Source organism: Camelus dromedarius, chromosome 21, assembly GCF_036321535.1.
Source record: "Camelus dromedarius isolate mCamDro1 chromosome 21, mCamDro1.pat, whole genome shotgun sequence".
In the NCBI taxonomy this organism is placed as follows: Eukaryota; Metazoa; Chordata; class Mammalia; order Artiodactyla; family Camelidae; genus Camelus; species Camelus dromedarius.
In genome coordinates, this window is record NC_087456.1 from 37,759,943 (window position 1) to 37,776,825 (window position 16,883).

At 62.5% G+C, this 16,883-nt stretch overlaps 1 protein-coding gene across 2 annotated transcripts in view; it reads left to right on the forward strand.

Annotated features, from left to right (window-relative positions):
• LGR6 (leucine rich repeat containing G protein-coupled receptor 6) overlaps positions 1-16,883 on the forward strand; it is an 88,803-nt gene that overhangs the window by 66,337 nt on the left and 5,583 nt on the right. Inside the window, exons 7-17 of one of the 2 annotated variants that reach the window (XM_031438292.2) lie at positions 5,452-5,520; positions 5,798-5,869; positions 6,038-6,109; positions 6,980-7,048; positions 8,143-8,214; positions 9,037-9,102; positions 9,879-9,950; positions 10,310-10,381; positions 11,706-11,831; positions 12,669-12,826; positions 16,003-16,083. In XM_031438292.2, coding sequence (XP_031294152.2) covers positions 5,452-5,520; positions 5,798-5,869; positions 6,038-6,109; positions 6,980-7,048; positions 8,143-8,214; positions 9,037-9,102; positions 9,879-9,950; positions 10,310-10,381; positions 11,706-11,831; positions 12,669-12,826; positions 16,003-16,083 — 929 coding nt within the window. The remainder of the gene's footprint in view (positions 1-5,451; positions 5,521-5,797; positions 5,870-6,037; positions 6,110-6,979; positions 7,049-8,142; positions 8,215-9,036; positions 9,103-9,878; positions 9,951-10,309; positions 10,382-11,705; positions 11,832-12,668; positions 12,827-16,002; positions 16,084-16,883) is intronic. The other variant, XM_064477333.1, reaches the window with a different exon arrangement.

Below are 16,883 nucleotides of genomic sequence, written 5' to 3' on the forward strand. Positions count from 1 at the left end.
ACTCAAGGCCCAGGCTCAGCCATTAAGTCACGTGCTCGGCAGCTCTCCCGCCTCCACGCCCGCCTCCGGGACGTAAAAGTGGCTCGAGGTTTACAGTCTCTCGGAAACATCTGTTCTGTGTTTTGCTTGGGAGCTGGGCTCACCCACATTCCTCTGTGTGCCTTTACCTGTGATCTAGTGATGAGCAGATTCCAGCCTTGAGAGCAGACGTGTAAGCGGAAACCCAGTTAATGAGATGATCCTTTGTGGCTGTGAAGAGTAGAGACCACTTGTGTGTCTGCCGTCTGTTCTGGAGCCTCGTGTCCCGGAAAGGAGGAGGAGGGGGAATCGCATTGTGTGAGCGTCTACCCGGCAGGCTCTGGACCAGGCGGCAGAGCTGCCCTGTGCCAGGGTCCTCGGCTCACAGGCGCAGAGCTGTGACTGGTCCCAGAGGACAGGACCTCTTCCACTGTAAAGCAGAAACCCATCCAAGGACCCTGGCCTCCAGGTCAGGGTCGTTGGCTTGGACCCGCTCAGAAGCAGCCAGGGAAAGCTGGCCCCTCTGTCTGTCCTCCTTCCTGGACTCCCTAAAACCTTGCTCTGGCCCCACTGCTCGGAGCCCAGCGGGAGGCACTCTGTGTGGCTTGCAGGATGTGTTAGCCAGAAGCTTGCAAGACTGGCTTCGGGTCCAGGTGCTGGGACGTGCAGGGAGAGACCGTCTCCCTCCCAGCCTGTTTCCTCAACAGCAGAAAGAAGGGGCTGGACACAGTGACCGTCACCTCCTGTGCTGTGCTCTGAACCTGCAGTGGGGGTCCCGGGGGTCCCAGGAGTGGCCGTTTCTGCACAGCCAGACAGAAAGGAGAAACACGGGGACTTGGGTCCCTGAGCGTCACAGGGCTGGGGTCTTCTCAGCTGCTTTTACTGGCTGCTCCAACCATCAGCTCTGCTTGGATGTGGGGTGAAGCCACCGAGCAGAGACGGGGGACAGCCGCGGACAGCTGCAGCTTCCAGACACGCCCTGGCTGGAGCTGGGAACACTTCTCTTCAACCTCAGCCCTTCCTGTCTGCTCCCAGCTCCCAGGAGCAGATGGAACAGTCCACTCTTCCTGGGCTTCTGGCTGATTCTGGGCTATTAAAGATAATAGACCACAATCCATGGGCGGGTTTTCCAGCCAAAGTTCAGGGCGTGGTGAACCACCTGCCATGGAAGAGTCAGACTAAAGCAGCTTGGGCCGTGGGAGGCCTTTCCTGCAGCCTCCTAGAGCCTGCAGGTGGCTGTTCTGTGAGTCCTGAGCCGACGGTGGTAGGCACCACTTCCACCCTTCTTCCCCAGAGAGGCTGGCATGTGGCCACACCAACCACAGGAGCTGGGAGACGCCAGCTGCGTCCTGCTGTTCCTCTGGTCACTGCAGGACAGCGCTGTCCGGCAGCATCTCCCATGAGAATGGAAAGGTTCTGAACATGGCAGCTGCAGTGTGGCTGGGAAAACCAAGGGCTGAACGTCCAGTTTTATTAACGTGTGATTAAATGTCTGTAGCCCCCAGGGCGGTGCAGCCATGAGGAGGAGGGTGGTTCGGATGGACAGAGCGGTTCCGGCCACGGCCATTTAACAACTGGGGATGTGGGCAGCTTGCGTTACACGTGTGCCCACGTCCCTCAGCCGAACAGCGGGTGTGGCAGAGCATCACCTCTCGGGCTGCGGTGGGAGTCGAGGTCCTTCAAGCAGGGCACGTAGCCTGGCAAGCGTCCGAGGACAAGCTGGAGCAGACGCAGCCGCCCCCCCCACCCCCCAGGTCAGGCCCTTTGCCCAACCAGACCACACCGCTGTTCTCTCCAAGTCCCGAGTGCTCTTCCTCTAGACCGCGCTCTGCTCCCCCCCGCGCCTCCCTTCTCCTCCCCGAGGCCCCACCCTGCCGGCAGGACCTGGTCCCAGCGTCACATCTCCACCAAGGGCCCGGTCTTCCCAGCCTCACCACCGCCCGGTGCCTGGGTCCTGCAGGCCCGCCTGCATCCACTGACTGGATGGGGGCTTCTCTGATCTTTCCCCTCCCTACTTGGCCCAGTGGGGTCCTCTGTGTTTGGGCGGGTGAGGCAGACACCGTTGGCCTGCACCGGATCCACTGGGACAGAGAGGGCTGCTGGGGTGTTTCTGGACAGTTAGAGCTGGCGGTCTGTCCACGCGGCACCAAGTGCAGTGGGGCTTCTACCCAGGTCAACAGCTCTGCGTGGACACCCAGAGGGGCACAGGCAGGCCACCTCTCTGGCGTGTGGTTTGCAAAATTCTTTTTGACGTTTGTATAATTTTTACTCTCCCACATTTTTCTACAAAAATAGCCTTTTAGTTCATATGCCTTTCACCATGGTCCTTTTCCCACCGTCTGTTAGGCCGCTGCTGGCACCGTTCCTGACCAGAAGCTGCTGAGGAGGCCTGGGACCATGCAGTCTGGCTGCCTGGTCGTGGGTCAAGGAAGTGTAGAGGGGTCGGTGACAGCAGGGTCCCGGGGGGCCTGTCCCGTGGTCTCGGGCCCCGAGGGTCCTGCTCAGGGCGGTCTGGTGCCTTTGTGACATCGACCCCAAACCTCAAGGCTGCCCAACCTCCCCCTCACCGATCTCTAGATTCCTTTGAGAATCCGTTAGTGTTTCTCATTAATCAACTCATCTCACCCTTTCACTCACTCATTTGCTCGTGAAACAAGTGCTCTGCCAGGGCGCCTCTGGAGCTTAAACTAGCAAACAGCGAAGTTTCTGTTTTCAGGAAACGTTCATTCCAGTCGGTTGGGAGTAAAATGAACAAGTGTCTGTCAGATGTCAACGTGTTATGTGAGAAAAAGAAAGCAGGGTGTCTCACTGTGTGTCACTGCACCACACGTCACCCCAGAACCGAGAGGCTCAAAACAACAGCTTGCGACGTCTCCTGGATCTGTGGAGCGGCTGGGCACTCATCCGGGCAGACCTCCTACTGGAGGGACTGGTCACGAAGGCTCTATCTGCGGGAGGCCCCATGGGGCAGGAGGCGAGGACGCCCCCCACGTCCGGGGCCTCGGTGCCCGCCGTTGGCTGGCCCGCCTTCTCCGTGTAGCTCTGTCATCCAGGAGGGAGGCCGGCCGGGCGTCCTTACGGGTGCAGAGAGCATTCATACTCCGTGACTCAGGTCCTACAGTGTCACCTCCGCCCCGTTCTGCTGGTCAGTGCCCACGAGGTCACGCCAGTCTCAAGGAGCCCCCTTGACAGGAGAGGCCGCAAAGGCCTTGGGGCCACCTTTCTGCCAGCTTTCTGGAGCTTTCGCTGACAGGTGACACCACAGGAGGTGACAGCGTGCAGTGTGCTGCTGTGATTCACGTCCCCGCTGCAGAACGACTAGACTCGAGGCCACCTTGCACCTGCCACACCGGGCAGGGGAACAGTGGACCGTGGGGTCTGCTGGTTCATCCCGGGGTCGGGGGAGCCCTCCTGCAGGGGTGCAGTTCGGGGGGAGACCTTCGTGAAGCGGGGGCAGCGTGCAGGTGCCGGCAGGTTTCTCATCCTGAGCAGAAGATCCGGGGCCAGACCAGGGCAGGTCTTTGCACTTAAGATAGAACTGTGGTGTTGTGGCTTTTGCGTGAAGAGGCTTCCGTGTTACACGTGGGAAACCTGGTCCTCCTTGGATGAAGGTGGAGAATTCCTGGGTGGGCTGAGCCAAGTCAGAGGGCCACAGGATTTCGAGCTGGTGGGACATGAGGGAGAATCATTTATGCATCTAAGGCCGAAAAGATTTCATCTCCCTCACTCCTGCTGCCAGCAGCCCCAGCGTCCACCCCTCTGACTTTCTGGGCCCCTTCAGTCGCCCACAGCAGATCTGCGGGCACTTGGAAACTCCTTGAGAACCCCCAGTTTCAGTGGAAATGCTTTGCACATGTCCGGCCCTGGGCTTCCCTCCCCTCACTGGCCAGGAGCCATTCTGAGCAAGTCCAGGGGAGGGCGTCTGATTGACTGCAGGATGGGCCAGGGCAGGGCAGGGGTTTACACCGTGATTACCCCAGGTCACCAGGGTCTGAGCATAATCGGGAATCAGTGTGTGTGTTGGGGTACAGTTACCCGGCTCCCTGCCTGCCAGACACTTGTCACTGCCCTTCTGGTCCCATCGGCCGGGTTCCTGGCTCTACCTGTGGACTATTAAGCGTAATGACCTGTCATGTGGTGGAACCTAGTGTTTGCCAGACAGCCTGCTGCATCTCTGTAATTAAAGGGCCTCCCTCTGAGCGGCGCCTGCCCTGGTATCGGACGGTCCTCCTGAACACTGCCAGGGCAAGGGGGGGCTCTAAAAGACTGAGGAGATGGCCTGGGTCATCCTGGGGAGCTCAAGAGGGACAAGGCAGCTGAGCCCTGCCCCACTCTGGCCAGAGCCGGAGATGCCGACTCTGGCCTCAGGTCCAGAGGCCCCGAGAAGCAGTTCATCCCCACACGGGGCTGACACACTGGGTCCTAAAGCTCCGGACGCTGACACCTGCTCTGAGGCCCCTCGTAGGAGTGGTGGGGTCCCGCCCCATGGCATCGGGGGACTTGCTCTGAAAGCCCTCTGTGGCCCGTTCCCCGCCTCCCAGGCTCTGCTCCTGCCTGTCATCAGAACGCACCCCCTTGCCTAGGGGCTGGGCTCTGGACCTCTCCCGAGGACAGTCAGATTCGCTCCTGGGCCCTTGCATTTCCATCCTGCCTTTGCCCCGCCATCCACAGAGGTCACTGACACAGAAGACCCATAGGGGGACACAACTGTGTTGCACCTGCCTTCACAAACATCTGTCACCTGTCACCTGGAGACTTTACTGTGGGACACGCTCCTGGACCTGGAATGACTAGGGTGAATCTTTTAATTTAAAAGGATTCTGTCACATTATGTCTAAAAGGTTGTGCACATTTAAATTCCACCAGCAGATCATTAGAACGCTGCCTCCCCACACCCTGGCCAGCTGGGGCTGCCGCCACTCTTGGAAATCATTTCCATTGTTTTCTGATAATACACGATATGTGTTCACTGTAAATTAAAAAAATCAGGCCACGCAGAAAAGGATAAGAGAAAATAAAGATCAGCTGTGTCCGCTGCCCACAGGTAAGGACTGTCCGTTTTTGCAGAAGGCAATGGCAGAGGCCACGGGTAGCCAAGGTAGTCACCTGAGGAACCTTCCTGAGTCCCTAGTGCTGGCGACAAGATGTCGGTAACTGCCCCCTTCCCCCCCTGCCCCCTCCCCAGCCACTGATGTCTCCAAAGGCTTGAGACAGTTTCCTCAACCAGTGGGGACTGTTCAGAGGGAGCTGGTTCCAGGTGTCCCCTCAAAGCAGATCTGCAGGGTGGTGATGGAGGAGGAACAGTCCAGAAACGCGCTCCCCGGCACTGGCACTGGACCTGGCAGATTGGAAAGCCTGTCTTTCTCGTGGGCCCCAGACCCGAGCGTCCGTCTCTTGGGGCCCCTGCAATGACCGCACTGCCTTTCTTTCCAGAGACCTGAATTATAACGAGCTGTGGGAGTTCCCTGTGGCCATCCGGACGCTGGGCAGGCTGCAGGAACTGTAAGCTCCCTGTGCGGTTCTGGGGCGTCCTCTGTGCCCAAGGGAAGCCTGGGCCTCCCACGGCCTCACCCCGCCCTCCCCAAGGCTCACCCTGTCTCCTTCCCACGTGGCTGAGCAAATGAGGAAAGTCACAGGCAGGGTTTGAGCCTGGAGTGTCCAGGCTGGCATCCCTGTGGTCCCACGGCCCTTTGCTTGGCTGTTGGAGAGCATCCATCATCCCGCGTCTGTCCTGCCCAACCGCCCTCCACCTCCTCCTGACCCATGTGTTGCCTTCCAGGGGTTTCCATGACAACAACATCAGAGCTATCCCAGAGGAGGCCTTCCTGGGGAACCCTCTGCTGCAGACGATGTGAGTCCCTCTTCTGCCAGTGAGTGGGGGGAGGACGGCGTTGGGAGGTAGGACTCAGGGGACTCCCCCACCAGCTCTTCCCTGGTGTCCACGGTGGGGGAAGAGCAGGGACCTGCCTTGGTCCCAGCAGGGAGAGTTGCATGAAGGAATTTGGTCTCTTTCTTCCAGACATTTTTACGATAACCCAATCCAGTTCGTGGGGAGGTCGGCATTCCGGTACCTGCCCAGACTGCACACGCTGTACGTCAGCACCTCTGCTCCAGCCCTTCCCGCTGCCTCCCGCCTCCTCCCTGCAGACCCCGGACCGCACAGTCTCAGGGCCGCAAGCCTCCGCGTGGCCCAGGCCTAGTCCTGGGCCTGCCTGGGCTCACCGGCCTCCCCGACCTCAGACCCCAGAGCCTCTGAGTCACGCGGCTGAAGGTCCACAACCAGCATGGCTTCTCCGGGGACCCCGAGCCTGACCCTGAGGCCCTTGCTGCATGATGGTCCTTCCCTTCAGCCCCAAAGGATCCCTGGTCTCCTCTCTCCAATTGTTCTAATGCCCACCCCAAGTGCCACCTCTCCAGAAGACCTCCCCCGGGCGGCACCCCGCCCTCGGCAGCACTGGCGCAGCTGAGACGTCAGGGCATGTCCCACTCTCACGTGCTCCGCCCTGCACCGCGTGGGTGCGGCCGAGGCTCTCCTGCAGGGCAGGGACCAGGACCCTCACCCGCGGGGTGGGCTCCTGCCGTGCGCAGGCCTTGTGGTCCCTCCGAGATGGCGCGGCCGGAGGGGAGGAGCCGTCAGTCCCAGAGAACCTGCGGGGAAGCCCTGAGGAGACAGTTCAGGGGAGACCCGCTCTCTGAGGAGCAGCTGGGCAACCAAACACTTTTTCAGAAGCCCTCAAGCCAATTTAAAGGGGCAATCCCCACGGTCTTGCCCGTGTTTGGGGCCCCCGGGGCCTGCTGGGCTTGGCAGAACTGGCTTAGGGAAATGGCAGTGTGGAGCTGGGCCTGAGCAGCTGGGTCACTGGAGGGAGGTGGGGGAGGATGGCGTTCCCCAGGAGTGGAGTCCCGCAGGGAGGTCCCCAGGGCTGACCCCACCCTCTGAGCTCTGTGCCTTCGTTTCCAGGTCCCTGAATGGCGCCACGAACATCCAGGAGTTCCCGGATCTCAAAGGCACCACCAGCCTGGAGATCCTGTGAGTGGACACTCTTGCCCCCATCTCGTCTGGCCCCGTTGCCCCCGGGAGCTCTAGACTCTCTGCTCCCCACACCGGGCCTTTTGCTGTTGGCTCCAGCCTGGCCCCAGGGGCCTACAGCTACCTCCTGACCTGGCCCTGCTACAGGCCAGGCCGGAGTGGCCAGTGGTTCAGGGGTGAGGAGGCTGGTCCTCCCTGCTTTTCCATCCTTGGACTTCTCGGGCATGACCTCAGAGCTCCCCACCCCAAGCCGTGGTGCACTGAGGACCCTCGAGGGGCAGGAGAGCTGTGACACCCACCTCCTTCTCTGCTCTGAAGCTGGATTCCAACAAAGACTTTCTCACAGTTTCCACTTTCTGTCTGGTAGAGCAGGGGAGGGCGTCTGAGCACAGTAGGCCCTCAGAACACTTTGAGAAGACAGGACAGCCATGCAAACGCCCAGAGTTAGTGTCAGGAGGTCGGCTGTGTCCCCGCCTCGCCGGGCCGCGGGGACTGGAGCTCCCTTTGTGCCCCTATTGTCTGCCCCAGTGGACTTGCGGGCATCTGAAAACTTTTCCGTGAGGGAAGTAACAGTTCCCCCAGGACGACCTTGGCCTTGGGGCTCTCCTGGGACACCCTGTCCCTAAGGCCGGCTGCTGTCCAACCTGCCCACAGCCCGCTCACCCCCACCCCGCCCCCAGGCACAGGGAGCAAGCTTTCCACTTGCTTCCCACAGCTCCCTTGGGGTTGGCTTTTCTGTCCACTCCCCGTCCATGGCCACCCCTCCTCTCTGTGGGGAGCAGAGAAGAATCTGGGCCCTGTGTGGCTGGAGACATTGGGAGACATGGGAGGGACCTGATGGGGTCAGGAAGGGGCTGCCTGCAGGACCGTCTGCCAGGCAGAGCCCCAGCTGTGCCCCTAGTCTGCCCGACCCGCACCTACGCTGGTCCCAGGGAGGCACCTTCTCTCCTCACCCCACCCCGCCCTGGCCCCCCACCTCTCTTTGGTCAGCTCCCAGGTCAGCGTCAGGCCCCGGCAGGGGGATAGCTGGGCCTGGGCCTGGGCCTGGGCCTGGGCCTGGGCCTGGCACAGCTCCGCCTCTGTTCTCCCTGCAGGACCCTGACCCGTGCGGGCATCCAGCAGCTCCCTCCAGGAGTGTGCCAGCAGCTGCCCAGGCTCCGAGTCCTGTGAGTTCCCCACGCATCCTCCAGTCTGGGCTGGGCCCCTCCCACCTCTGGCCCCTTGGTCACCCTTCCTGGAGGGTGGACAGCTTGGGCCCTCGTCTCTCGTTCAGGGAAAAGGATGGGGTCTCCTGGGTTGGGCTGCGGTTGGGGCCCAGCTCTGCCGCTCACTGGCGTGGGCACCTGGGCTCACGCTTCAGTGTCTCGCAGCTTCAGCTGTTTTGTCTGTGATACATTTATGAGGGTTGAAAAAATACATGTAAAGCACCCAGCACACAGTGGGTCCTCCAAAAGGGGCTCCGGTAAGGCACCCAAGTCTACCTGGGAGGTCTGACCCTGCTGGGACTGCGGAGGCATCTGCGTGTCCTGTGCCGTCAGGCAGCAGCCTCCCCCCAAGTCTGCCTGGACGCTGAGGCTGCTCACCACGCACCACAGCCCACGGCAAGACGGGGCGCCCGACACGGGCCAGCACCAGGTGTGTCCAGGGACGGAGCCCTGGGCCTGGCTGTGCCACTGACAGGCAGCGTGTCCCTGGGCAGGCCCTGCCCTCTCTGTGTGCCTCAGTCTGACGAGGGTCTGGGCCAGGTGACCCTAGGGGCCCGGCTCATCGTCCTGACGTGTGTGTCCCTGCCAGGGCCATTCCTCACCTGCACGCCCTTCGCTTCCTGCTCCCCGCCCCCAGGACCTCCCAGGGCCCTGCAGTGGGGAGGTGCCTGGGGTGGGCGGAGGCTGAAGGGGGTCCAGTGAGGAAACGTACCCTGGCTGAGGTGTGTCCGCAGCCGGGTCCAGGGTCCCCAGCTCACCCTGGCCTGGTCTCCCTCTCCCCAGGGAGCTGTCCCACAATCAGATACAGGAGCTGCCCAGCCTGCGCGGGTGTCGGAGGCTGGAGGAAGTGTGAGTCTGGGCGCTGTCGACCTCTCTCCCTCCCCCCCCGGGTTCGCTGAGCCCCGAGATTAGGAGGGATGTCACAGATGACAGTCCAGGAGCCGGTGCCCAGAAGGTGGCTCCTTGGGGGTCAGCGCAGCACACGATGGGCAGTGGCTCAGGGCAGGTGGGCTGGGCACGGGGTGGCCTCGGGGCCAGAGGTGCAGTTTCCCATAAGCACGCACGTGCACGCATACCCAGGGCAGGTGGGGCCTGAACTGAAGCTTCAACAGGGACCTGGAGCTCTTCACAAATTCCCTAAGCTTCGCTCACCCGGGGCCTCCTGACCTCCATGTCTGTGCCCTGTCCCAGGCAGGGCAGGGGAGAGGCGAGGGCCTGTCCTGCTTGTCTAGATGCTGGAGGAAGGAGGGCCTTCACTGTTGCCGAGGCCCAGGGTCCACCTGTCACTCAGACGCCAGTCCACTGAGCTCTGCTTCCCAGCCTGGGACACCAGGGGCTGGGCCGTGTCCTGCTGCTGGGTGAGGTCAGCTGGGCTGGGAGCCAGGCCCCGTGGGAACCCTGGAAACTGACCCCCTCTGGGGCCACAGGGACAGCTTTGTGGCTTCGTGGCTTCGTCTGCAGACCCACTTCCCCAAGTCACCCGATCCCTGGGCTCTGTTTGACTCTGAAGACTTCCTCGGGCTGGGCTCTTCCCACGCCAGGAGGAGTGGGGTCCTCTCCTCTCCTCCTCCCAGTATGGAGGGGTCTGGGCCTGTGGGCTCATCCAGCCTCTCTTACTGCCCTAGTGGCCTCCGGCACAACCGCCTCTGGGAGATTGGAGCCGACACCTTCAGCCAGCTGACCTCCCTGTGTGCCCTGTGAGTGCCGGGGGTAGGCCTCCCCTCCCTGCCTGGCCGTACCCCGTGAGGACCCCCAGCACCCAGGGGTCGGTGACCTGCATGCAGGCTCTGCACCCCTGGCCCCTGCACACGTGGGAGAAACTGCCTCCCCGCCACACGGCTTCTCGGGCCACTTCTCCTGCTGCTGGCGGAGGTGGGCCAAGCAGCTCTGAGGCCAGGCCCCCTTTTGGGGGCCACAGCCAAGTCGGGAGCTGCCAGCGGGTGCCTCCTCTTCCTTCAAGGCTGAGGGTCCTGCTCCGGGGGCGGCTCAGGTGGGGGCAGATGAGGGGGAACCTGGGACATCATTGTCCCCTCCTGTCCATCCTCTCTGCCCATAGGGACCTGAGCGGGAATGCCATCCGGTCCATTCACCCTGAGGCCTTTGCGACCCTGCGCTCCCTGGTCAAGCTGTGAGTGCCCGCTGCCCTCTCCTCCTGGGTGCTGAGGCCAGCCGGGACTGTGGGCTGGCCCGTGGGGGCAGGAGAGCCCCGCCGGGGCGGGACGTGCACACCTGTTACTGCACGTCCTGGGGCATGGGCTCTGGCCAACCAGTCATTCTCAGCCCATCTGACCGACTATGGGGCCCAATAAATGGAGAGCCTGCCTCCTGCAAGGCCCACAGCGTCCCTGCACAGCCTCAGCCCCCAGCACCGCTGGCCGGGTGGGGATGGGGTGGCTGCAGATGTGGGGGCCAGGGCTGCGGATGGCTCAGCGGGCCCCTGCGTGAGCATCACCCCAGGGGCTGCCATTTTGTAGGGCAGCATCATGGGTCCCCAGAGTCACACAGGACGTAGCAGAGAGTGTGTCAGGCCCACGGCGTGGTCACCAGGTTGGAGCTGGAAGGGCCCCTGACGGGGCAGCTTCTTCACTGCGTGAAGGGTGGCCTCCCCAAGTGTCCTAGAGGCGCGTCTAGCAGGCAGGGCCCTTTCTGATTGGCGCCAGCCCGGCCACAGGGACCAGGCGGCCCCACCCCTCACGTCGCAGGTGAGGCGGCAGACGCCCCGTGGTCTCACGCAGCTCCTACCTCCATCTTCCCACCCCTGTCTGCTCCCCACCTGTCGATAGGTCAGGTGGGCATTTCTGTCCCTTTGAAAGATGAGGACGCTGAGGCTCAGGCAGACTTGTGACTCCCTCAGTGACATGGGAGCTGGCGACGGTGCCAGGCCTCTTGCTGTCTAGCCCAGGCTCTTCTGTGATGCCCAGTCTGTGGTCCTGGTGTTTGGTCTGGAGCCCCAGCTTCCTCTGTTGCTTCTCTGGTGGGAGGCTGGGCACATCCTTACCTCTGGCCACGATGCCGGCCCTGAAATGGAACAGGTGACCAAAGTCCCGCATGTGGCTAGATGGCCGCTCTGTCCAGTCCCCAGCTGTGTCCTCTGTGTCATCGGAAGGGCAGGAGGGGGGAGCACACAGCAGGCAGAGCTCCTGGTGGGGGGACAGGGACACAGACGGGATGTGGACTGGCATGGCGGCTGTGGTCTCGGGGCTATGTTACCCATGAGCTGGGACCTGGGCTGGCTTGGCGGTACCTTGAACGGCCCCGGCGTGCAGTCAGCACCTGGTATCTGGCGGGTGAACGGAGGGGTTGGGATGGTGCCTCTGGCCACCCTGGCTGCCTCCTCCCCAGCGTCCCTGCTCCTCTCTGCTGGTCCTCTGTCCTTCCCTCCTCTCTTCAGGACAGCCCTGCCCCCAGCAACCCCACTGACCATCACTAACCCTGACCATCTGTCGTCCTAGGGACCTGACGGACAACCAGCTGACCACACTCCCCCTGGCTGGGCTCGGGGGCCTGGTGCACCTGAAGCTCAAAGGGAACCCGGCTCTGTCCCAGGCCTTCTCCAAGGACAGTTTCCCCAAACTGAGGTGAGGCTGCCCATCTCCACACCTACAGAGGCTCACCACAGGGCAGCTGGCCCAGCCAGGGAGGGACAGGAGAAATTCTGGTGGCCCAGAGTCTGGCCAAGACTGGTAGGAAGGGCTCCCCTTCCCCTCATCTCCTCAGTAGCATGTCCCTGGCACAATCCCAGCCCTGGGGGGACCCTGGACCCCTCTGAAGACAGAGGTCAGATGATGGGAAGGCCCCATGCCCACTTGGGCAGCGTCCACGGCTGAGCCTAGGCTGATGGGCAGGAAGCAACTGTGTGGCCAGTCCTGGAGCCAGTGCCCCCTCCCCGGCTTCCTGCCACCCACCCACCACCTCCTGCCCCCACCCCTGCCTCCTGCCCCGCAGGCCTCCTGCCCCTGGCTTCCTGCAGCCTGTGGGTACCTACTCCACCTGCTGAGGACCCGGCCTGACCCACAGGCACCGAGCCCAGCTCCCACGTGCCCAGGGTGGGGTCGGGCACAGGGCCGTGTCTCACCAGGGACAAAGGTGAAGAGTCACCAGCAGAAGCCCTGTCTCCTTAGACGTGAACTAGGAGCTGCTGCCCGGGGTGGGGGCAGGGGGGTCAGAGCGCTGGGTGCTGTGTGACCTTGAATGAGCTGCTCCCCACTCTGAGCCTGCTGAGGGACTCAGAGGGTCCACCCACCTGCCATCTCAGTTCTCAGATGAGGGAGGAGGCTGGAGCCAGCCTCCAGGCCCTTGGGAAGGAAGCCTGGGAGGCTGCCCACACAGTCATCAGGGCGCCTTGGGGCCGGAGGGCGGGTGCAGGGGCTGGGCCCTCAACATCCTCGAGGCAGCCGTCTCACCCCATCCCCCAGGACCCTGGAGGTGCCCTACGCCTACCAGTGCTGTACCTATGGCGTCTGCGCCAGCGTCAAGGCCTCTGAGCAGTGGGAGCCCCAGGACTTCCAGCCTGAGGACTGGGAGGCTCCGAAGAGGCCCCTGGGCCTCCTTGCTGGACGACCCGAGAGCCACTGTGAGTGACCAAGGAGGGGACAGGAGGGAGAGGATAGAGGGACCCCAAGGGGGAGCCAGCAGCGGCTGCAGAGGGGAGGGAACTGCCCCTGTTTGCACCTGTCTCCCAGGCTGGGGAGGAAGCGGCAGTGCCCATCTGGAAGGTTGCCCATGCCACGTCTTGTGCACCAGCCAGACCCTCGTGGCTCACAGCCCCTGCCCCACGGGCCCCGCCACGCGGCCCCTCCTCACCATGTGGGCCCTGCCACGCGGGCCCTGCTCACCACACAGGCCCCGCTATGCGGGTGGGCGTAGAGGACACAGCCATTTTCTACTCAGGGTTAGACTACATCAGTTACACTAACCTGCTTCCAGAAAAGCCCCCTCACGCCCTGCCCGGCGTTGGCTGAGCACCCCAGGGGTCACCGCTGCCCCTGCAGCCACCTGGTGAGTCTCCCGGAGACTCCAGAGGCCCCGGGCGTGCTGGGCCAGCACAGCACCGCCGTCTTGGGCCATGTGGGCGCCTGCTCAGGAGGAGAGGGGCAGAGGCATAAAGGCTGGAGACAGGTGGCCAGGGGGCTTCTGAGGGACCCTCTCCCTGCTGGTCTCAGACGGAGGGAGAGAGACGGGCTTCCGCGCCCTGCCTGGTGGTGCCGAGCCGGGGGGGTGGGGGCTGACCCCGGCGTCTCTCAGTCTCTGACTCCCTCTCCAATACATCCGTGGAGAAGCTAAACAGAAAATCGAGCCCCAAATGTGTACGGGGAACACTCACAGCGGTACGGACAGACCTGGGCTCCACCTGGACTAGACCATCCACGGGTCCCTCTCCTCGTCTGAGAAGCGAGTGGGACATTCATGTCTCCCGGGCTAGGATCCGCAGAGGGGAGCGTGTGTGCCCCGTCCACGGTCACTGCTGAGGGCTGGGTGCCCTCGCTTGTCCGCACGCCAGAGGGGTAGCCGGGCGTCCAGGAGGCCGGCATCGGGCCGCGCTGAGGTGAGCCGGATCCCCTCCAGAGAGGGGTGAGGCCCTGCGGGCGCCCTGGGCTGCAGGCGCTGCGCCCGGGACACTCCCAGTCGCCTGCTCTTTCCTCTCGGAGGCTGGAAGAAGGAATGGAAACTTCCTTCCTCAAGGGGAAAGTTTCCACCAGGCTTATGTCTTAGGGAACCACAGGGCGTCGGGACTGCGGGCTGCCTGCCACCGGAAACGGGAGCTGGCAGGGCCCCCCACTTCCTGGGGCAGCTAATTGCCCGGGGACGGGGGCCAGGGCCTAGCTGGCAGCCAGATCCCACTTCCTCCTCCTTTGAAGGGTGGTTACTTAACACCGTGGCTGTGACTTTCCGGCCTCAGATGGAGCCCATGGGTTTCACCTCTTGCATTTCATTCACTCATTCTGACTTCAAAGCATTGCTGAGCCTGGTTCTGGAGAGCAGGGGTGGGCAGAGCGTGGTGCCAGAGAGGATGAAGCACGAGGCGGTGGGCACGCCCAGGCCTCCTGCCCACCCCACTGGGCAGCTCCACGGAGCCTTCCTGCCTCCCGGGAAAATTCCCAAATCAAGTGCTGACGCTTCAGGTGGGAGGAAGGCTCCACACAGGAAGTGAGTGAGCCAACGGTGGGGACGAGTGTGGCATCGCCTGCCCGGCCTGTACCGCGGGGCACAGCTCCTGAACCTGTGCCGTGTGCAGGCGCCCCTTCCAGCAGAAGCAATCCTCCCCCGCCTTTCCCAGTGCGACTTGAGAAACCAAGTTCTCATTCTTAAAAAAGTCTTCCAATGATGAATTATCACTGTGAAAGAGAGTTCTGTCTTTATAAGCTATAAAATGGTTTCAATGATCATTTTTTATTTCAAGATTCCTATAGAATTTGCTGCTTCCTGAGATGTCCACCCCCCTCCCCCCGCCCCAGGGTGGTTTAAGAAACAGCAAGAGTGAATAAGAAAAAACCCGTTTGATACAAACATGTAACAGAGATTCTTTCTAATCCTACTTCCTCAGACTAACAGAATGGCAGCGCCTAGACTTAGACTCAGCGTAGAAGTGCCCTTTCTCTCTGCAGGAACTCTGCACAGCTCCGGCATCTGCAAAGCTCCCCTCACTGCCTCCCCGCGGCTCCCCGCAAATCGGCCCCTCACCTGGGAAAGCGTCATGATCGCACAGCCAGGCTCTGTGGCCAGAGGCTGGGTTTGAATTCTGCCCTGTCGCTCACTGCTGTGGGGCCCAGGGCAAGGCCTTAACTTTAAGGAGCCCCAGTTTCCTCACCTGTCAAGGGGTGCCCAAGGGGTGCCTGCCTCCCACAGAGGCCGGAGGGTTCATGAGACCATGAGGAAGAGGGCTCGCTGGGCGCGGCGCCTGGAGGATGAGTGCAGGAATCTTCACCCTGCTGCCGAGGAAACTCACTAGTAGGGACTCCTGGCCTCGTTCATCCCCACGGCTCCCTGAGAGCAGGGCCGCATCTCGTGCCCCCCACCCGCCCCCCACTCCTCCGTGTGCACCCAGCCCTCAGCACGTGGCGGGCACCACACTCAGCACACATGGACCTCCAGCCACCCCCTTGATGGACGGTTCTTGTGCTGGGAACACAATCATGACGTGAGAACCAGGACTTCCCGAGTAGGTTGTGATTAGCCTCCTCCTCCGATCCATCGGTTGACCCTGGTTCTAGCCTCCAGGACAGTCTGCACGCAGGGGTGTGGCTCTTCATGCCCGCCCCCCTGCAGCTCTTTGAGGACAGCATTTCTCCTGCTCACCCTGCCTTTCCCGAGTCCAGCACCCCTAGCTGCTCGACCACCTGCACCATCCCCAGTCCACCTCCAGCTCACTGTCTGTCTCAGGAAGTCTTCCCTCTTAGTGCCTGGTTTTCCCAGCTGGACACGGAGTCACAGCGGTGGGCGGCCAGTGTGGAGATGCATGTGACCCCTGCCCCCAAGCCTCCACCCTGACTCTAGGCCGTGCTGAGCTCGAGGGCTGCCTGGGTGGGGGGGGGCACAGGAAGAGCAAGGCTCAGGTGTAAAGGGTCTCACCGCAGATAAGCCACGTGTGGATAATAGGGAGCTGACCACATTTACCCTGGGGCCGCCAGGATGCCGTGCCCAGCAGACTGTGTTGGGCGGGATGACGTCTCGGAGGGCAGGCATTTGGGGAAAAGTGAGGCTCGGCTCACACCAAGACTAGGGCCCGAGCCGCTTTCTGGTCCCCCTCAGATGACCTGGACCCGGACGAGCTCCAGCTTGAGATGGAGGATGCCAGGCCACACCACAATGTCCAGTGCAGTCCTCTTCCAGGTGAGGTGGGGAGGGCAGGGGCTGGGGGAGGGGGGCTCTTTGATGAGTTCAGCCCAGGGCCGGGCCTTCTGGAGGAGGACAGCCCCCTCTGGTCATTCCTGGGGAAGGGGCTGGAGTTCCGTCCCTTGGGTGGCTGCTTGGGGGAGTGGCTGTGGAGGAGGGGAGTCAAAGCAACAGTCACAAATCACCAGTGAGGGCTCATACACTGCGAGAAGCAGGGAGGATGTCTTGGCCCCACTGCTCCTTCCGTCCGAGGCTGAGTCCTGGGGCCCTGCGAGCCCTGCGGGACCCCTGGTCTGCCGTCTCTCGTGCTTACAGCCCTCTGGCTGTAAGACTGCACGGTATCCCTGGGTAGCTTGGCCCAGCACTGCCTGCCCCGTGCGGCCGACCTAAATCTGTCTTGCTGTCGGGAGAGAGAAAATTCTCCTCCTTCTGGGCGCAGCCCACCCTCTGTTTAGCGTGATGACCCCTCCCTTGGGTACAAACCGCCGAGGGCCGCCCCGGAGGGCAGGATAGGATCCGCTCAGGACAAGTGGAGGGCAGTGGCCGACGTCCCTCCCGCCCTTTCCAGTCCATCCCCTCCACCCCAGCGGGGCCCCTCGAAGGCCCCCAGCACCTGCGCTCCGCGCTCGGCGGCTGCAGCGCGCCCTCTAGTGCCAGCGGCGGCAAGCGCACCTGGAGGGCAGGTGGGGCTTCCAGGCCTGGAACCCAGGGGTTCCATCGCTGAAAACCCGTGGGGTCACGAAGCTCCGAGAGACAAACTCACTCGCAATCGCCTTCACAATAGCCAAATTAATTCC